Source organism: Lepisosteus oculatus, chromosome 2 (genome assembly GCF_040954835.1).
Source record: "Lepisosteus oculatus isolate fLepOcu1 chromosome 2, fLepOcu1.hap2, whole genome shotgun sequence".
In the NCBI taxonomy this organism is placed as follows: Eukaryota; Metazoa; Chordata; class Actinopteri; order Semionotiformes; family Lepisosteidae; genus Lepisosteus; species Lepisosteus oculatus.
In genome coordinates this window covers 74,651,094-74,671,616 of record NC_090697.1, presented here as the reverse complement: position 1 = coordinate 74,671,616, position 20,523 = coordinate 74,651,094, and the positions used below count along the sequence as shown (strand labels likewise).

Genomic DNA, 20,523 nt, shown 5'->3' with positions numbered 1-20,523 from the left:
GTCAGTCTCAGTGTGTGTCAGTTTCAGACTCAGTATGTGTCAGACTCAGTGTGTCAGTGTGTGTCAGTCTCAGACTCAGTGTGTGTCAGTCAGAGTGTGTCTCAGACTCAGTGTGTCAGTGTGTCTCAGTCTCAGACTCAGTGTGTGTCAGTCTCAGTGTGTGTCAGTCTCAGTGTATCTCAGTCTCAGACTCAGTGTGCGTCAGTCTCAGTGTGTCTCAGTTTCAGACTCAGTATGTGTCAGTGTGTGTCAGTTTCAGACTCAGTGTGTCTCAGACTCAGTGTTTCAGTGTGTGTCAGACTCAGTGTGTCTCAGACTCAGTGTGTCAGTGTGTGTCAGTCTCAGACTCAGTGTGTGTCAATCTCAGTGTGTGAGTGTGTGTCAGTCTCAGACTCAGTGTGTCAGTCTCAGTGTGTGAGTGTGTGTCAGTCTCAGACTCAGTGTGTGAGTGTGTGTCAGTCTCAGTGTGTGTCAGTCTCAGACTCAGTGTGTGTCAGTCTCAGTGTGTCAGTCTCAGACTCAGTATGTGTCAGACTCAGTGTGTCAGTCTCAGTGTGTCAGTGTGTGTCAGTCTCAGACTCAGTGTGTGTCAGTCTCAGTGTGTCTCAGACTCAGTGTGTCAGTGTGTGTCAGTCTCAGACTCAGTGTGTGTCAGTCTGTGTGTCAGTGTGTGTCAGTCTCAGACTCAGTGTGTCAGTCTCAGTGTGTGAGTGTGTGTCAGTCTCAGTGTGTGTCAGTCTCAGACTTAGTGTGTGTCAGTCTCAGTGTGTCTCAGACTCAGTGTGTCAGTGTGTGTCAGTCTCAGACTCAGTGTGTGTCAGTCTCAGTGTGTCTCAGACTCAGTGTGTCAGTGTGTGTCAGTCTCAGTGTGTGTCAGTCTCAGACTATGTGTGTCAGTCAGAGTGTGTCAGTGTGTCTCAGTCTCAGACTCAGTATGTGTCAGTCTCAGTGTGTGTCAGTTTCAGACTCAGTATGTGTCAGACTCAGTGTGTCAGTGTGTGTCAGTCTCAGTGTGTGTCAGTCTCAGACTCAGTGTGTGTCAGTCAGAGTGTGTCTCAGACTCAGTGTGTCAGTGTGTCTCAGTCTCAGACTCAGTGTGTGTCAGTCTCAGTGTGTGTCAGTCTCAGTGTATCTCAGTCTCAGACTCAGTGTGCGTCAGTCTCAGTGTGTCTCAGTTTCAGACTCAGTATGTGTCAGTGTGTGTCAGTTTCAGACTCAGTGTGTCTCAGACTCAGTGTTTCAGTGTGTGTCAGACTCAGTGTGTCTCAGACTCAGTGTGTCAGTGTGTGTCAGTCTCAGACTCAGTGTGTGTCAATCTCAGTGTGTGAGTGTGTGTCAGTCTCAGACTCAGTGTGTCAGTCTCAGTGTGTGAGTGTGTGTCAGTCTCAGACTCAGTGTGTGAGTGTGTGTCAGTCTCAGTGTGTGTCAGTCTCAGACTCAGTGTGTGTCAGTCTCAGTGTGTCAGTCTCAGACTCAGTATGTGTCAGACTCAGTGTGTGTCAGTCTCAGTGTGTCAGTGTGTGTCAGTCTCAGACTCAGTGTGTGTCAGTCTCAGTGTGTCTCAGACTCAGTGTGTCAGTGTGTGTCAGTCTCAGACTCAGTGTGTGTCAGTCTGTGTGTCAGTGTGTGTCAGTCTCAGACTCAGTGTGTCAGTCTCAGTGTGTGAGTGTGTGTCAGTCTCAGTGTGTGTCAGTCTCAGTGTGTCTCAGACTCAGTGTGTCAGTGTGTGTCAGTCTCAGACTCAGTGTGTGTCAGTCTCAGACTTAGTGTATGTCAGTCTCAGTGTGTCTCAGACTCAGTGTGTCAGTGTGTGTCAGTCTCAGACTCAGTGTGTGTCAGTCTCAGACTCAGTGTGTCAGTCTCAGTGTGTCTTCCTGTTTGGTTGGCAGTAGCTCAGACAGCTGTGCTCCTGGCTGTCTAACACTCACTGGTCGTGACCTTCAGTTTGATGGGCTCTTTCTGCAGGATGGTGCGTGCGCTGATGAACTGGGCGTGACAGATGTAGTCGTCTCTGCTGTCTTTCTGTGTCACATGAGAGAAATACAGGTTTCCATCTCGGCCCTGCGTGACGCGCTCGTTCTGCTCGATGTGCCGCAGGACTGAAAGAGAGAGAGAGAAAGAGCCTCATTTACCCACAGGTAGACTCCTGCCCCAGTCAGACCCAGAGAGCAAGACTCCGGAACAGCAAGAGACACAAGAGGAGACTCGGAGACAGACAGGAAGAGGTACCGTGGAGGAGAGGAAGACAAACAGGTAGCAGGACTTACATTCGTCCATCCAGTGGATATATGGGGTGACAATGCTTTTCGGGGGGTTACAGGGCAGGATCACGCTCTCCCCTTCCTCCACCACCTTCGGCACTATGTTCTCCTTCTGCCACTTCGGCGGCTCTGGCACACAGTGGGGACAGGACTGCTGTCAGGCGCAAGTTGCTGACATGTGGAAAACCAGCTGCACGGTGAGACTGAGCAATCACAACTTGTTTTGTTTTTTTGTACAAACACATAGGACTGGAGGCACATCTTCCCAACCAAAGACAGCCACAGCATCCACTAGGGGGTGCTAACGCCCTTCTGTCCAGCTTCCTTCATTTAGATATAGTGTCTACAGACAACGCAGGTAAAATCTCCCGGCCCTCTCCTTCCTTCAGTGAAGGACACTGCTCCGAGCCTTAAACAGGCAGACATTCCTCTGCCTCATGCCTGGATGTGCTGACTGCTTGTGCATTTCTAAGGCTACCGAGACAGACAGCGGTTTCATCGTTTGTGATCTGAACTGGTTTTGTATTTATCAGGCTGCCTCTGACATTACTCCCACACTGGCTGCCTGGACAGGTTTCCCAGTTCTGAGATGAGCAGCAGAGCTGCTGTAAAGGCCATATGTTAATTTGCAAGGCTAGCAGGACCTCACGAAGACACTAGGACCACGCAACATGATTGCAGTTTTCTTTTATAGGTGAACGCAGGGCTGCACGTATGCGTGTATAAAAACACCCTGACACACAGAGAGCTATTGATCCCCCAGGAGCCCTTTCTCTGCAGCACGGAGACTGCTGTGTGACATCATGGGCTGCCCAGTTTCCTGGGTAACAGTTGTCAAGGCAACGGTGGGGAGGGACTGACAGGTAGCTTCTCTGTCTTAAGCGTGCTGAGCCAGGAAGAGCCCCCAGCTGCCACAGAACTGGATCCACGGGCAATCCATTCTGTGCATGAATGTGCGCTGAATTATTCTGCACAGTGCGGTATAGTTCTGTAGCGTAGAATTAATGTTAATTACTCAATGAATTACATACAGAGCTGTGTGGCAAAAGTGCAGGACACTAGACTCTATTGCACCATGACTAGTCCTGAGCAAATCGGACTGTTTCTCTTTCTGCAGGAGCAGAGACGAGGGAATCCTCATAGTGAGGCAATTTCAGACTTCCCAACTTTCCTAAGCCGAAAAGAGCTTAATTTCTATTCTTTACCCCCAAAACTCCTCAGGCTGAGCTTGCAGGCTTCCTGCCTCTGTTAAAGAAATGACCTGTCTGCTCGGGGCTTTCCTCCTGCAAGCTGGGGGCGAGCTCAGCAGACAAGCAGGGCTGGGCTGGGGAGCATCCAGAAGAAATTCTGGATAACTTTCCGCTAGCTCTGCCCAGCGGCAGGTCCGGAATCTTGGAATTCCAGAAACTGAGTTCCTGTTGCAACACCCCGCGCAGGTGGCGGGGCGGCCCGTTTGGCGAGAGGGCTGCGGGTTCAAGCCCCGAGCTGTGCCGCACCCTCGGCCTCTGTCCCTCTGGCCCCCCACAGCAGCGGGAGTAGGGGGGTGCGAGCCCGCCGGGAAGGGGCGCCCCTGTGCTGCCCGGCCGCACTCACTCTCAGTCACCAGCTGGGTCTCGTGCGTCATGGCGGTGCCCAGGGCGTTGTCGGCGTAGCAGCGGTACGTGCCCTGGAACTCGCTGATGGGGCCGTTGCCGGCAGTGACGCTGAAGGTGCCTGTACCGGGCTGGGTTCTGAAGCGGTGGTCAGAACTGGGCCTAAACTCCACGCCGTCCTTCACCCAGCGGAACCTGGTGGGGGGGGGGGGGGGAGAGAGGCAAGGAGAAGTTGAAGGACTGGGGTCCCAGGACAGAGCAGGGGGGGTGTTACAGACGGGGGGGCACTCCTGCTCTGATCTCGCAGACGCACACCCTCTGCCGGGGCTGGTGTGACCTGACCACACCAGTCACTGCGATATCTGAGCTGGGGATGAGGACAGGAGGCTGGTCCTGACCACAGTGCCCACAGCTGGGCCAATGGCCATTCTAACTGGACTCCGCCCTCTGTGACCTAGGTGCTGGACCTGTTGCACCAGTCCAGATATCAGCAGATAGATACGGAGCATGCACTTCCCGGAGCTTTCCCACGGAACGGCAGAATTCCCGGCAGCCCCTGGCACCGGGATGGCTGGGAATGGTGTGGAAGGGTTTGGGTATTTGTTGCATGTCAAGTGGCTGTGCATGACCAGGGCCCTCAAGGGCAGGGCAGTACTGCCCACTGTGCCTCTGGCAGCAGCTGCCCAAGAGCCACTGCCCACATTCGCACAAGCACACGCACACACCCACGTGTACACACATACACACACACACACACACACGCACACACATGCACACTTGTACACAGGCATGCACAACCGTGCACACACCTATGCACACATGTACACATGCATGCAAACATGTACACACATGCATGCACGCACCCACATGCACACTTGTACACAGGCATGCACACACCTATGCACACATGAACACACTTGCACGCACACATGTACACACATGCATGCACACGTGTACACACACAAACGCGCAAGCACACGCGGACACTGGTGTTCTCTCCACCAGGCTGGGGTCAGGAACACAGACTCCAGAGATGGGCGAGTCGGTGAAGACAGGGAGGGAAGGGCGAGGAACAATATACACCCCCGCGCGCTGGCACTGCGGTCACACTCACGAAGGGCTGGGCGAGCCCGAGGCCTCGCAGGTGAGGGTGATGTCATCGCTGGAGAAGGCGGTGAGGTTCCTCGGGGACTGGGCCGTGATCACAGGGGGCTGGTCATCTGGAGAGGGAGAGGGGGGTTAACACATGCACTGTACACTGCTGTGCACTAGCGCAGCACTCAGAGACAGGGCGGGAAGTGATCTGAAGACCTCTACTGAAACAGGCTTGGAAGACGGCAAACAGAGAGCCAGCCTTCTGTTGTATGAGCAGTGACACTGGTGGACCAGCAGGTGGCGCTGTCTTTCTAGTTCTCCTTATTCCTTACAGCCCCCCAGGGCAGTGCCCCCCCGTGTGGCAACAGGAGTCGTCGTGCTGAAGCTGGTTTCTATTAAACAGATGTTAAACATAGTTCCTATCTGCTGTGCACAGTGAAAAATCCTATTCAAAATAACTTCTTACATTAAGATCTAAGAACCATAAATTCTTTGTTGGTGCCTGTTGTTGCAGGGCTGGAATAATGCATTCCCATACTGGATTAGCACACAGGATTCGGTCTAGGATTCTAAGGTTTTGCTTTCTCGCACAGCGGCACTAACACAATTACAGTTGGGAGTATGTCCCCGTCACCCCTGTACACTATGAGGAATTAATCCCCCAGCAGACCTCTGTCTACAGCTTTGCTCTCCTGTCCACTGCGAAGCTCTGTTTAACCCTGTCCCATACACAGAACTGTTATTTCCACAAGAGGAGGTGTCGTCTTGACCGTCACACTGCAATGCTCTTCTGCTAGAGGAAATCCATCCACGGTAAGATTAATCCAGCTGGTTCCGATCTAAAGCGCAGAAGGCAGAGGAGTTCCTCTCTCTTGCCACTTGTGTCCTGCAGGGGGAGCTGCTGCCTACATGGGCAGGGCCAGACCACTAGCATCTCTTAAAAGCTGTGGAGATCCTCAGGGAGACATAAGCTATATAAATGCAAAACACTGATATTACAAATAAGTGTCATTTTTCTAACATATTTTTAACATGGCCTTGATTACACTGTCCTGCATTGTCTCTATAAAAACCCCGTGTCTCTTCTTTAAATGTATTTACATTTTAATGAAATGCGCATTATTAAAAAACTGGTTTCACCTCACCAGGCCAATATAAAGACAATTTGAATTTAAAATTTGAATTTTGGAGAGAGAGGTGGAGATGGAGAGAGGAGACAGAGAGATAGGAGAGGGAGGAAGAGAGACTGGAGAGACAGAGAGATTTATTAAAACCATGCGTGGCCTCAAAGTCAGATGAGAGGCATCCTGGAGACAGAGATAATAAGAATTTCTGATCTGATGAAATTTACTATATTATAGCCTTCAGGCTCCTCTGAGATATTGGAGTCACGAAGGTTAAACTCTCCCTCCATCGCTCTCTCTCTCTCCCTCTCCTCTCTCTGCCTCCTCTTACAGGCCTGACTGGGCCCTTACAGTGTTGCACAACAGCCCATTAACAACAGCAGCAACAGGTAATTAAGTACAATAGCTGCAGTGTAGAAAATAACAGGTGGACGTTCTTAACTGGAGTTGGGGAAGGAAGATGACAGGCAAGCGTCTCACCTCCGCAGTTCAAAATCAGTATCATCGCCCACAGCAGCTGTCAGAGCTGTATACTGTGCATGCATCACACGCAAACCCCTCTTCTTCACTCATGTCTGCTTGTGCAACCCTCATCTCCCCCGTCCCCACGCCTACAGCCCCCCGTGGTTAACGCCTCACTCCACAGCGGGCCCTGGGGTTTAATCCAGGTCTCACTCCACCTCAGTACTCAACAAACATCCAACACTTTTCATTCTTGGGTGTCATTATTCCATCCATCCATTTTCTAACTGTTTCTTCCAATTCCGGATCGCGGGGGACCCAGAGCCTATTCTAGCCAGCAATGGGCTCAAGGCAGGGTACACTGGAAGTGCTGCTGGAAGAGGTGTTAGTGGGGCCAGTAGGGGGCACTCACCCTGCAGTCTGGGTGGGTCCTAATGCCCCAGTATAGTGATGGGGACACTAGACTGTAAAATAGGCGCCGTCCTTCTGATTACACTTAAAACAGAGGTCCTCTCTGTGGTCAATAAAAATCCCGGGGCGTTTCTCGAAAAGAGTAGGGCTGTCACCCCAGTGTCCTGGCCAAATTTCCCACTGGCCTTTACCCATCATGGCCTCCTAATAGCCCCCCTCTCTGAACTGGCTTCATCACTCTGCTCTCCTCCCCACTGAGAGCTGGTGTGTGGGGAGAGGACTGGAGCATCATCCAGGTGGGGCTGCACACTGGTGGGGGTGGAGGGGATCCCCATTACCTGTACAGCGCTTTGTGTTGAGTGTCCTATATAAGTGGAAGGGATTAATATTATGACACCCCTGGAAAGGATGCCAGTCCATTGCGGGGCACACACAGACACACACGCACACACTCACATCAGGGCCAGAATCTTCCTGGAGGCCAAGAAACTTCCCAGTATGTTTTCAGACTGTGGGAGGAAACCCACACGAACACAGGGAGAACATACAAACTCCACACAGACAGCACCAAAGGACTATCTGACCACAGGGGGCTGTAGGCGTGGGGACGAGGGAGATGAGGGTTGCACAAGCAGACATGAGAGAAGAAGAGGGGTTTGCCACCCTGTCATTATCTTATCTCAGGACACTGAAGATAGCGATATTCGAACAGCTCGTGTGCTGACTGGCCACTGGGGAAATATCCAAACATCATACTTTGTGTCTCCCATGTCTCCTTAAGAGAAGCTGGTTTTCATTGCTCTACTCCTGAAAGTAATCATTTAACATCCCTGTTTTTGAGACAGATGTTATCATGGGCTTCAGTGCAGCTGTTTTTATCTTGTGGGTTTCCTGCTTGAAGAGATTCAGACAACATGGCAATGGAACTTCCTTTCAGACGGGCAAAACTAGTGATTCATGCTAAGCAGAAGAGCAGGACTGAGGGCCAGGAATTCTTCAGTGTTGTTCTGCATTTAGAGCCTAGGAGAAGAGCTACTTCTGCAGGTGCCTGAATGATCTGCCGGTACAAAAACTGTGCCATCAAACACGCTTCCCTCTAATCTGTCATGAGCGCATTACATTTGGACCTTGTTTTATCTGCTGGGAGGGCAACATCTATTTTTCCCTGCTGACAGAGGGAGCACAGCCTGTCATCTCTTCTGTGGTTACCGAGCCTGTCCACTCTGGGCAGCCAGGTCTGCCTATGTCCAGGTTCTATGTCCAGTTTGTGATCACTGAGCCTGTCCACTCTGGGGAGCCAGGTCTGCTTGTGTCTCCCAGTTTCTGTGGTCAGGTTGAGGTCACTGAGCCTGTCCACTCTGGGCAGCCCGGTCTGCCTGTGTCTCCCAGTTTCTGTGGTCAGGTTGAGGTCAATGAGCCTGTCCACTCTGGGCAGCCCGGTCTGCCTGTGTCTCCCAGTTTCTGTGGTCAGGTTGAGGTCAATGAGCCTGTCCACTCTGGGCAGCCCGGTCTGCCTGTGTCTCCCAGTTTCTATGGTCAGGTTAAGGTCAGTGAGCCTGAACTTCATCAGGGTCAGTTTCACCCTGTTGTCTTTCATCCTGGTCAGGTATTTGGCCAGTGTTTCCAGACATAATCACAGACTACGAGCTCAGAAAATGGCAAAAGCTCTGACCCCCAAGACACACAATCAGCTGCAACCCACAGAGTCCATGCAGGTCATGTTGAACAGAGAAGACTTGGGATGTTTTCTCACTTTTCCCCCCACAATTCATCATCTTTTAAATCCACTGAAGAACAGCAGAGTCTGCAGTCCTGTGCAATCAGTTCTCTGAGGTTTTCTAATCTGATAACAGATACCATCTGGTGTTGGATAGTACACTCTGATTCCACTACCGAGGCTAATCGCTGTGTCTCTGCTTAGTACACATTTCCTTGCAGAGTCATGCCTTCTCCCTGCAATGATCACCAGAATGAAACCTTCCACATGCTCCTTGGAATCTGCTCTCACTGCTCTGCAGTTCTCACACATTATCCATTAATCATTGAGGTCTGCTTGTGTTCACTCAGCCCTTACACTAGCACTTATTATCCTTCAGCTGAAAAAGCAGAATTAGGACTCCAGCCTGCTTAGTAATTAATGACCAATATCAAACGTACTATTTTTGCCAGAGGTTACAATCTTCCTTAATCTGCAATTAAGCTGTATGAGGCTTTTCCATCTGGATTCAGATCACTGCCTAGTACAGGAACGGCTCTTGTTGGGTTACTAATGATCTGCTACTGGGTGTTTGCTCTGGGTTTTTATACCCTTCTTGTCCTGCTGGTCCTCAGTGCTGCCCTTGGCACTGTTGATCAGACCATGAGAACAGTTACAAAGGAGAGGAGGTCTTTACATCTTTAAGGAAGCCACTGCTTAACCAAAAATACCTCCCTTACCCTCCCAGAAATGATGTAAAACGTCAGGTCAAGATGAGTATGGATTAGAGATACATGTGTTTCCCAGGGAGAGAGGTGGAGGAGATGAGAGAGCGAAGGGAGAGAGGAGAGAGAGTCCCAAAGGCAGGGAGGCAGGATTAAAAGACGAGACACTTACTCTGCGTTTTGTTGTCTGTTGGTCCGGGACAGCAGCAGGGACAGAGGAAGACGCTGGTGTTAGTGGTGCACATTCACAGACAGGCAAGTACAAGACACTTATTAACATCGTTATCACTCTGCACTGACGCATGAGCTGTAAGCGCTGGCCTGGCTGCACAGACACGGGGTTACCAGAGTGTTGTGTGGCTGAGGGGATGCAGACCTGCACCTGCAGCACTGATCCCGAGTCGGTCTGGCGCCTGTTTGGGCACCAGCAGCCCATCCATGAACGTGAGCAGTCTGAAGTCTGAGGCTGCACCACAGGGCTCAGTGCAGGGACCTTTTCTACTATTCATATGTTGCTGCATGGTCACATTATTCACAGCCAGGGACCCAGAGTTTACCGCCATTCTGACGACACCCACAGCGATCTGCAGCCCAAACCAGACACTACTGCTGCAGCATCAGTGCTTTAAAGGTGCAGACCTGATGTTATGATATAAATGCAAAAAGTTAGACTGTGACAAGACTGGGATTATACTCCCAACGGCAGTTAAACAATGTTGGTGACTTCAGTGTTCTTAGTGATGGTGCCAAAATGAAGCCCTTAATGGGCATTCAGCATAACACTGCTCCGTGAACACCCTCATTCTACATATCTGATGCTGAAATACAGATACACACATTTATTTATTCAAGTAATGCCTTATTCACTGGGGCATCTTCTGAGGTCCTAAATAGACTTCAGTGTATCCAGAAGTCTGTCACTCCTGTTTTAGTTAAGAGCTCTCTGCCTCAGCACTTAACTCCCGTACTATGGTAAATTGCACTCATTCTGTTGATTCTGGCCTTCTCACTCTGCTGAAGACCAGACTCCACACAGTGTAACAGAGCCTTCTCACTCTGCTGAAGACCAGACTCCACACAGTGTGACAGAGTCTTCTCACTGTGCTGAAGACCAGACTCCACACAGTGTAACAGAGCCTTCTCACTCTGCTGAAGACCAGACTCCACACAGGCTGTTCTCTTATATAGATCCTGGAGTGTTTTTAAAAGGGCTCGTAAGTAAAATTGTTAATATTTCCAGTAATCCTGTGAGCTGTATGCGCTGGTAGATTGTGTTAGCAAAGCAGACAAGCAGATTGGAGATGATGATTTACATTTTGCTGCTTTGTGACTCCTCCTGCTCGCCTTTGCAATGTCACTGAAACACAGCTGCCCACAGGGTGTGTGTAAGCTGTGTGACTGGGTTGTGAATCCCTGCTGCTTGTGATGACACGGCGTGCGAGCTGTGTGCCAGTGCATGCTGTAAACACTGAAACACACAATTACTGATCAATTAAGCACAACAAACCACAGGCTCTCCTCCTCTCTCCTCTCTTTGTCTCGGGGCTCTGAGACACTCCGAGAACTTCTTACTTGCCTCTTTTTATGAATGGATGGGTCTTTCAGAGTTAAGTCCGCGGTTATATATTTTTGAAAATTTGATTGATGTCTTTATCGAGTGGGATTCGTGACGGCTGCTCATGCTTGCAAGTGTGATTTAAAAAATATAGACTGTGAAATTGAATGGATTCTATATTTTTTTTGACACAATTGAGTAATCTGGGTTATTATGAAGCCTCTATCCTTTACTCTGTTGCTTTCCCTGCCTCTCTCTCTCTCAGTCTCCTTCCAACCCCACCCCACCCTAAGAGTCAGTATGACACAGAGCATCACCCAGCTGCCATGGCAACCGCTTCAGCACCGCACTGACTGTTTGAGTGACACACGCGCCCTGTGTGTCACAGACTGTGTAGCACTGCGTTTCAGACTTGCACAACCGTCACCAGGAGAGCAATAATTCCCACGACCAGAGGCAGGGCCGATGTGTGGAGAGGGGAGGTGAGAAGAGGGCGAGGGAGAAACTGGAGGAGCTAAGGACAGAGGAAGGCAAGCGAGGGTGGGAGGAGCCAGAGGCGGGAAGGAAAGGTGCACAGGAGCAGTGGGAGAGCAGGAAGGAGATTGGAGGAAGAGGCTGGTGCACTCTCGGGAGGACAGAGGGACAGATGATGTGGAGAGGAGAGTGGAGCAGTGAGGAGGGGTGTGTATGTAGGGGGGGCCGGAGGGGATTTGACAAGTGGCAGTCTGGTCCGTCGCTCCCCTCCCCCTCCTGGAGGAACAGATGCTGTAACAGAGGAAAGGAATGGAAGGAAGGAGGAGGGGGCGGGGGGGGGGGAGTCCCAGCGGGATTTAAAACAAGCTCAGTGCAACCTGTTTCTGTGGAAATAAACTGCGCCCTCCACCTCTCCCTCCCTCCCACTGCCTCCTGGCCTGTTCTCTCTTCCCTGAACCCCCTTCCCTGCCTACAGCCCTCTCCCCAGTCTCTCTTTCCCCCACGATCCACCTTTCTTCCACACTCCCTCTCTCTCTCGTTCTCTGCACCTCTCTGCCCATCTTCTTTCTCCGCAGTTCTGTTTTTACTTTCTCTCCATTTTGCTCTCTCTGTTCCTGACACATGGAAAAGGTCAAAGTCAGGGGCTGAAGTGACAGTCAGATGGATAGATTAACCTCCAACCTCCTGTCATCTTCAGCATCCTGAGATGTTGCATCCTTTCTGCCCTGATCTATGAACTGTGAACTTTACCCTTTTGGGCATGACTTCAAAACCCTCACCTTGGTGACCCCAGTGGTTGCTGGTTTTCCATCAAGCTGGACTATCAATTACTTAAATGATGTAACATTGATTTTTTAATTGCATTCTGCGCCTGCAAGTTTTTAAGTTACTCATCAATCCGTGCTTTATCAGGGAGCTGTTTATTCTGGGCAGGGAGCATGGCACCCTGAGCCTAGCCTGGAAGTACGGGGTGCCAGGCAGGATTGACCCTGGATGCACAAATAGCCCATCCCAGGGCCCCCACACACATGCACAGGGAGAAAAACAACTGGGAAGCACAAATGAACCCAGCCAGCAATGTGTTGAAAGCTGGGAGGAGAGCACAGCTCCCAACGAAAACCTACGTGAACATGGTGTTGGGAGAACATGCAAACTCCAGACAGAAGGAGTCTGTTTGGAATTCAACCCAGAACACAGGAGCTGTGAGACACCAGCGCTAACCACCCTGTGTTAACATGCCACCCCTTAAAGGTTCTAATAATTTTTGACTAAGATAAAATCTGACATTTCAAAAGAGCAGTCAAAAGAAAGAGCAGTGGATACTGGTTCTCAGCAGGCCCTGGACTGAGAAGCCATGCTCTGTCTGTACAAGAGTCAGACAGTCAGGGAGGGGGACACTCTGTGTCTGCTCTTGTGCGAGTCTGTAATGCTGTGTGTGATGGGAGCCAAATAGATCTCTTCCGTAAATGAAAACTCCCATCATCAGATTGGTACAGTGAGACCAGGACAATCAGAGTAGCTCATCCATGACCAGTTTTTTTATCATGGAGGGCAGTGCAGTGCTGTACAGTCCAGCCCTCTCCTGTACAGTACATACAGTAGGTGACCACACCACCTTGAAATGTAAGGAAAGAAGACTGCTGTAAAGTACACTTTAGATGTATAGTCCAGACCAGTGCTGTAGAGTACAATCAAATACTTCTGAGTACAGTCCAGGCCAGTCCAGTCCTGTAGGATACAGTCCAGGCACACCCAGTGCTGTAGAGCACAGCCCAGGCCTATAAAATGCAGTCCAGGTCAAGCTAGTGCTATATAGTACAGTCTGGTGCTTTAGAGAACAATCTAGTCCAGTGTTATAATAGCACTGGATTGTGCTCCGAGTCCAGTCTAGTGCTGTACAGTCCAGGCCAGTTCAGTGTTGTAGAGTATAATATTCCAGTGTTGTTGAATACAGTTCCAGGCCAGTTCAGTGTTGTAGAGTATAATAGTCCAGTGTTGTAGAGTACAGTCCAGTGTTGTTGAATGCAGTTCCAGGCCAGTCCAGTGCTGTACAGTACAGTCAAACTTAGTCCAGTGCTGTAGATCACAGTCCAGTGATGTAGACCATAGTTGTTTAGTCCAGTCCCATTTAGTGTAGTAGAGTCCAGTGCTGTAGAATACAGTTCCAGGCCAGTCCAGTACTGTAGACTACAGTATAGTGCAGACCCATGCTGTATAGTCCAGTCCAGTTTAGTGTAGTACAGTCCAGTGCTGTAGATCACAGGCCAGGGATGTAGACTATAGTGCAGACGCATGCTGTATAGTCCAGTCCAGTGCTGTAGCATACAGTACCAACCAGAGTCCAGCCCACTGCTGTAGGGCATAATGCCAGTCCAGTATCATGTAAGACACAAGAATTAGTAACTTAGAGCACACAGTGAACTTCAGCACAGTAAGGAACATCAGATATGAGCACAGTAGCTCACAGACAGCAGTAGGGGGAACATTGGCAGTGGAAATAATATTTAAATAATAGAAATGGGTACTCACAGCCTTTGGGAATGTGGATAACAGCTCTGGATGGCACTGGAGCATGAGAGAGGAGGAAGAGTGCGAGGAAGAGGAAAAGTGGGGAGAGACAGCACTCCCCACTGGAGGCACGCTGACACTGCAACTTCATCGTCTTGTCAGCTTACACTCCCATGAACACTCTCTTTTCTCGCACACACACACACACACACCACTGTCTCCCGACGCAGGGAGAACACCCTCGCTGTCCGTCCCCTCTTCTCTCCTCTTCCTCCCTCCTGGGTCTGCTTCTTCCTGGTGTACAGCCCGGCAAAACCGGAGTGCGTGAGTGCGCTCGGAGAGCCTCTCTCTTTCCCTCACTCACTTCCTCCTGCCGTCTTCTGGAAAAGAGAGGGAGCAGGTGAGTCCAGAGAGAGAGGGAGACAGGTGAGAGGGCAGAGAGCAACTCAGGTCTTTGTCAGACCGCAGTGCTTAACGGCAGGGACAGTATGGCCTCCCTGAGGTTCCCTGTTGGTGCAGAATGGCTGCACTGCGTCACCCAGGTGAGGCTGCTGGGGCAGAATGAACACTGTGCGTCTCCCAGGTGGGGCTGCTGGTGCAGAATGACCACTGTGTGTCTCCCAGGTGGGGCTGCTGGTGCAGAATGGTCACTTGTGTGTCTCCCAGGTGGGGCTGCTGGGGCAGAATGAACACTGTGTGTCTCCCAGGTGGGGCTGCTGGTGCAGAATGGTCACTTGTGTGTCTCCCAGGTGGGGCTGCTGGGGCAGAATGAACACTGTGCGTCTCCCAGGTGGGGCTGCTGGTGCAGAATGGCTGCTGTGTGTTTCCCAGGTGGGGCTGCTGGTGCAGAATGGCCGCTGTGTGTTTCCCAGGTGGATTGCACACTGTGGTGGTGGGGTTTGTTTCCAGTACTGGCTATGGCACTACAAAGGAAGAGCTGCACCAGTGTCTGCAAGCCTGCGGCACCGTGTGCGAGCAATTAGAGGGAAACAGGAAAACAGCCCGGACAAGTGCAGGAATACACTGGCACACAGGATAAAGAGGGAGAGAGAGACCGAGTACGCAGGAACAGACATACAGACAGACAGGCTACAGAGGGAGAGAGACAGACAGACTAAGGCACAGAGAGTGAGACAGATACAGGGATAGAAAGTGAAGCACACAGACACAGTGAGACAGGCTGTGACTGTCAGTGTTCAGTAACAGAACTGTAAGTATGGGACAGGTTGGGGTGGTGAATAATTAACACAGAGGGGAGTGTGTAGTAATGAACCCCCCCACCAGACAGACTAACCCTGAGGGATGGAGCTGGGGGGGGGGCTTGTACATGTTATTTCATTTTCTCTTTACCCCTCCCCCTCTCTTTACAAATCCCTCCATCTCCCCAGCTGGAGATGTTAAATATTTAAACAGCCCATGGTACAGTCACGCAACATTGCACACCAAGCACAGAACCACTCCATCATCAGCAAATCTGCACAGAACTGTAAACACACCCGGTCCAGCTCATCGTCACCGGTCCGTACAGAACTGTAAACACACCCGGTCCAGCTCATCATCACCAAATCTGCACAGAACTGTAAACACACCCAGTCCAGCTCATCATCACCAAATCTGCACAGAACTGTAAACACACCCAGTCCAGCTCATCATCATCGGTCAGTACAGAACTGTAAACACACCCAGTCCAGCTCATCATCGCCGGTCAGTACAGAACTGTAAACACACCCGGTCCAGCTCATCATCGCCGGTCAGTACAGAACTGTAGACACACCCGGTCCAGCTCATCATGGCCGGTCAGTACAGAACTGTAGACACACCCGGTCCAGCTCATCGTCACCGGTCAGTACAGAACTGTAAACACACCCGGTCCAGCTCAGTGTAAACACACTACAGATGCATGCTGCCCAAGTGAGAGTGAGAACGCTCAGTGGCAGTGTTAGCCTGAGAGTGTTTGGGTGGGAAAGAGAGAAGGCGGGTTAGACAGGGAGAGAAAGACAGATCGATGAGGCTCTCAGTTTCATTCTGTCTGGGCTGAGTTCCTGTTACACAGTCATTTGACACGACTACTACTGGGGCACAACCTTGTTTTTGGTCTATCGTACTCTCCTGCCTTTCCTCTCCGCTCCATCCCCATCTCTCCCCCTGATCCTTCTCCTTTCCTTCATCCCAAACTGCTTCTCTCTCTCTCATCCGGCGACATGATCAGCACTTGTAGGAGTGCCTGCTTGTAGCGCAGAGTCTCACATTCAAATTGAAATGCTCAAAGCTTTATTGGCATGACTGATGAGTTAGCAGTGCCAAAGCTACAACAGCTGTCTGTCTTGTTCAGTTATTCACTCAGCACGCCCGTCTGTGAACGAAGAAGCAGGATTTCTCCCTTTCCGTGACTCCGTATACACGCAATTATCTCTTTCTTACCTTCTCCCTCCTCTCCTCTCCACACTGCTCTCTGGTTCCCTCCTTCCTCTCTGTACATCTCCCGCCCCACCCCACCTGTCTCTCTGCAATCATCTGCTCATCTCTCTCTCTTCCCCTTCAGTGCACATCAGCCATGCTGAGGTCTCCCTGCTGCGTGAAGGTATCGCTCTCTCCCTCCTTCTCCCCCTCTCCCTCGCTCTTTTTTCTCCATCCCCCCATCTCTCCCCTTCCTCCTCAATCGCTCCATCTCCCCCTCCCGGCCCCAGGGGCTCGCCTTAATGGAGGGGGGGTGTGTGGTATTTAACAAGCACTCTGGTGTTAAAGGTCAATAGGAATGAATAGTGCGGCAATGCAAAGTGACAGCTTACATTAGACTGCACAGAGAGAGCGCTGCGCGGACACGTCACGCACACACATCCACCCACACACACACACGCTCACACATGCACAGACACGGAAACAGGCACGCACACGCAGAGACACGCACCGGTAAAAAAAAAAAAAACAACCACAGGATTTCTGTCATGGCCATTTCTAAAACAGCAGGTGGTTTCATACATCCCTGACATGTACAGTATGTGTAGACGTACAGTATATATATATATGTCTGTGTATTTATGTATTTAAGAATATGGACGGGTATATGTAAGTATATCTGCGTATGGGTATATGTATATGCGGTATTTGGATGGGCATATGCAAGTATATGCATAAAGGTGTAAGTATATACAGTACGTGGATGGGTATATGCGTATAGGTGTAAGTATATACAGTACGTGGATGGGTATATGCGTATAGGTGTAAGTATATACAGTACGTGGATGGGTGTAAGTATATGTGTATAGGTATTATAAATGGGGATGGCTGTATGTAAGTATATGTGTATAGGTATAAGTATATATGTGGTGTATGTACTGTAAGTATATGTGTAAAGCTGTAAGTTTATGGGTATGGGTGTAAGTACTGTATATATGTGGATGGATGGATGGATGGAAGTATATGTGTAAAGGCGTAAGTATATATGTAGATGGGTGTACTGTATGTAACATATCTGTGTATGTGTCCATGCACACCTGTATGTGTGTATTTGTGGGAGTCTGGTCCAAGCTGCACAGCCACATTGTTGAAGCTGATTCCTCCGATTTTTTTTACTTGGATCAATTACCTGCTAACTACCAAGCGAGCCATCTGTGGAGGGGCTGCTTGGCTCCCTCTCACCTGTGCACACGCGCAGACAGATAACATACTGTACCTCTCTGGCCGTCTACCTGTCTGACAGTGCCCCTCCGTCCTAGCGTGCCCACGCCTGAGTCCCTCTCCGTCATCTCCTCCTGCTCTCTCTCAACTTCAGATCCAACTGGGTTTGGGACAATAAAGGTTGCCGGGGGCAACTACCCACTTTGCCGTCCACGTTTCCATGACAACAGTGTTTCCCTCAATTCCCCGTTCAGCTGTGGAGGCTAATTCATTTCCAGCCATCCTTAAATCTGAGAAATCTCAGATCAGAATAATGGTAATCAATTATTTAGAAGAAAGAGGGACTATGAGAGAGAGCGAGGGAGAAGAGATAGAGAGGGACAGAGACAGGGAGGCAGTGCACCCTGAACAATACTTCACCGAACAATTCTTGAATACAAAAGATGAATCGTTATCTGTAGGAGGGTGCTGGTGAACGAGAAGGATGTCAAGATGGAGGGAGAGAGAGAGAGGGAGATGAAAAGAGAGAGGCGGGGAAGAGGCCAGAGAGGGAGGGGTAAAGGAGGGCTGGTATTGATTTGACCCCTTGTCCTCCTCCTGCTGCAATCTCATCCAAACTGGTGAGGGAGTCACTGACACACACACACATTCCCTCTAGTCAATAACACACACACATTGACACCAGTCAATATCACACACACACATTCCATCTAGTCAATAACACACACACATTGACACCAGTGAATAACACACACACACACACACATTGACACCAGTCGATATCACACAGACATCAATAACACACACTGCCACCACCCAATATCATACACAAGTCAATAACACACACTACCACCACCCAATAACACACACAAGCCAATAACACACACTACCACAACCCAATAACACACACAAGTCAATAACACACACACACACACGAGTCAATAACAAAAGCAGCCACCACCCAATATCACACACACAAACCAGTCAATATCACACACACAAGCCAATAACACACACACAAAGTCAATAACTTGCACTGCCACCAGCCAATATCTCACACACACACACACTGCCACCAGTCAATAACACACACAAGTCAATAACACACATAGACCAGTCAATAACACGCACTGCCACCAGTCAATATCACACACACACACACAATGTACAGTGGGGACAAACTTCATGCACTGACTTCCCTGGATTTTCAATCTGAGTTTGTTCTAAATACAAGAGCACGTTTTAACAAAAAAAATCATGCAGGAGTTGAGGCCCAAAACAAAAAAATATTTTTTTTCTCTGTCATCCTCCTCAGATGGACAGATAATTACTTGACTAAGGCTGACGAATCGGCAGAGGGCTCAGCAGCTCATCGTTTAAATTTAGGTGTGAATCATCTCTGTCGCGGGCCCCTCTGGCCCCCTCTTCCCAGAAGGCGCCATCGCAGTGACGAGTGAGCAATCATTTCTCACTACCCAGGCAGCTTGACGCGTCCTGCAGGGCCTGACACAGATGCTCTCGTTGAGCAACACCTGTGGTCCTGACTCGTCTTGGACCTTCCTGTCTGCTCACTGCAAAGCACTCTGCCTCTTGTTACAGCTATCAGCGCCTGGAAACCTGCACTGAATGAACCCTCTGTGAATCAGGGTAAGCAGGCAGAAACCCAGAGACAGAGAGAGACCGATGCGTGATAGAAAAAGAGAAAGAGATCAAAGAGGAGAAGTTCCACTATGTGACCTAAATTATTAATGAGCTGCAGAGAGAGCTGGAGAGGGAGGGGGGGCTGTTAAACAGCTATAGTTTTACTATAGCTGCATCAATACTACACTGGGCAATGTGAGATCCTTCACGATGTGGTCACTGCTGTGAGACCGACTCTCTGACTCACACTGACGTCCACTGCGTCTCCTACCATTGGCCAAGTCAGGCTCCAGCTGTCTGTAGTGAGTGCGTGCGGACAGTGGGGTCCTCAGTCCCCACCGAAGAGCTAGGAGTTTTAAGCAGCCAGTCATGAAGGGACCGCAGTATTGGGGTAAGAATAAAGGACTCTTTGTGCTGCCCGAAAAATTATTTTTTTCCATTCTCCTCCAAATTCTATCCATTTAGAAATGCAGTAGAGGCCTCTATCCACTGCACAATTCAGCTGAGGAGATGAAACATCTTACAACAAAGGAAAATGAAATTTCAGCATTTTACCCGTCTTACCAGAGTAGGGAGTGTGTGTATGTGTGTGTCTGGTCTCTCCTCAGAGGTGTCTGTGTCCGTTTCCCCTGGACTGCAGGAATCCACGAAGCTACAAGGGAGACCTCAGAGCTGGAGCAGCAGCAGAGAGAGACAGAGGGAGGGAGAGGAAGAGAGAGAGGGAGGGAGGTAGAGGAAGAGTGAGGGATGCAGAGGGAGAGAGACACAGGTAGAGGGAGAGAGAGAGGGAGAGGCAGAGGCGCAAGCAGAGAAAGAGACAAGAGAGAAAGAGAGAGAAATTATGAAACATAAAAAATCAGTTATGGTTAAAAAAGGCAGTCTCCCTGTACCCCTGTTTCAAGCTTAGAAAACAGCTCAGGACAGGAGGCTAATAAGCGTCCAGTGAAATCGAATCCAAACTCCAATTCACCCCTGGATTAAACGATTCCCCATGGGCGTGGCAGATGTCAGTATTGCCAAACTCCGACATCCCTTTCCCTGCCACGGAAACGGCTTGCTCTGGGCTCCTCCGGGAGCCGGCCGGATGATGTTCCCAGATCACTAGGGATTGGAGTCACCGGGGGAGCCGAGCCGGTCTGAGCCGAGCCCCGCCCTCCTGGGACCTGTCTGACGAGCTGCCCGCAGACTCAACAGGGGGGTGTCCGACCACGATCGCAGAAGAGTGGGGTCACACTTGTCGCTGTCGCTAGCCGGGTGGCCCACGGGCATGTATCTGCCAGTGTCTGCGTTTCAGGGTGAAATCCCATCAAATTAAAGGCAAAAATATTAACCTCGCCCCCTCTAAAAAATACCTTTTTCTT

General features: G+C 50.2%; 1 protein-coding gene across 6 annotated transcripts in view; it reads right to left on the bottom strand.

Annotated features, from left to right (window-relative positions):
- The window catches only part of l1cama (L1 cell adhesion molecule, paralog a), a 66,566-nt gene that overhangs the window by 23,560 nt on the left and 22,483 nt on the right, over nucleotides 1–20,523 (bottom strand). For 2 of the 6 annotated variants that reach the window (XM_069183374.1, XM_069183393.1), the window contains exons 2-8: nucleotides 19,727–19,834; nucleotides 13,925–14,283; nucleotides 9,539–9,553; nucleotides 4,968–5,073; nucleotides 3,855–4,048; nucleotides 2,268–2,390; nucleotides 1,929–2,099 (exon numbers count right to left, since the gene is read on the bottom strand). In XM_069183374.1, coding sequence (XP_069039475.1) covers nucleotides 1,929–2,099; nucleotides 2,268–2,390; nucleotides 3,855–4,048; nucleotides 4,968–5,073; nucleotides 9,539–9,553; nucleotides 13,925–14,054 — 739 coding nt within the window. In that variant the 5' untranslated portion in view covers nucleotides 14,055–14,283; nucleotides 19,727–19,834. Of the gene's footprint in view, nucleotides 1–1,928; nucleotides 2,100–2,267; nucleotides 2,391–3,854; nucleotides 4,049–4,967; nucleotides 5,074–9,538; nucleotides 9,554–13,924; nucleotides 14,284–17,576; nucleotides 17,648–19,726; nucleotides 19,835–20,523 lie in introns of those variants that run through there. The other 4 variants (XM_069183384.1, XM_069183389.1, XM_069183398.1 and 1 more) reach the window with 4 other exon arrangements.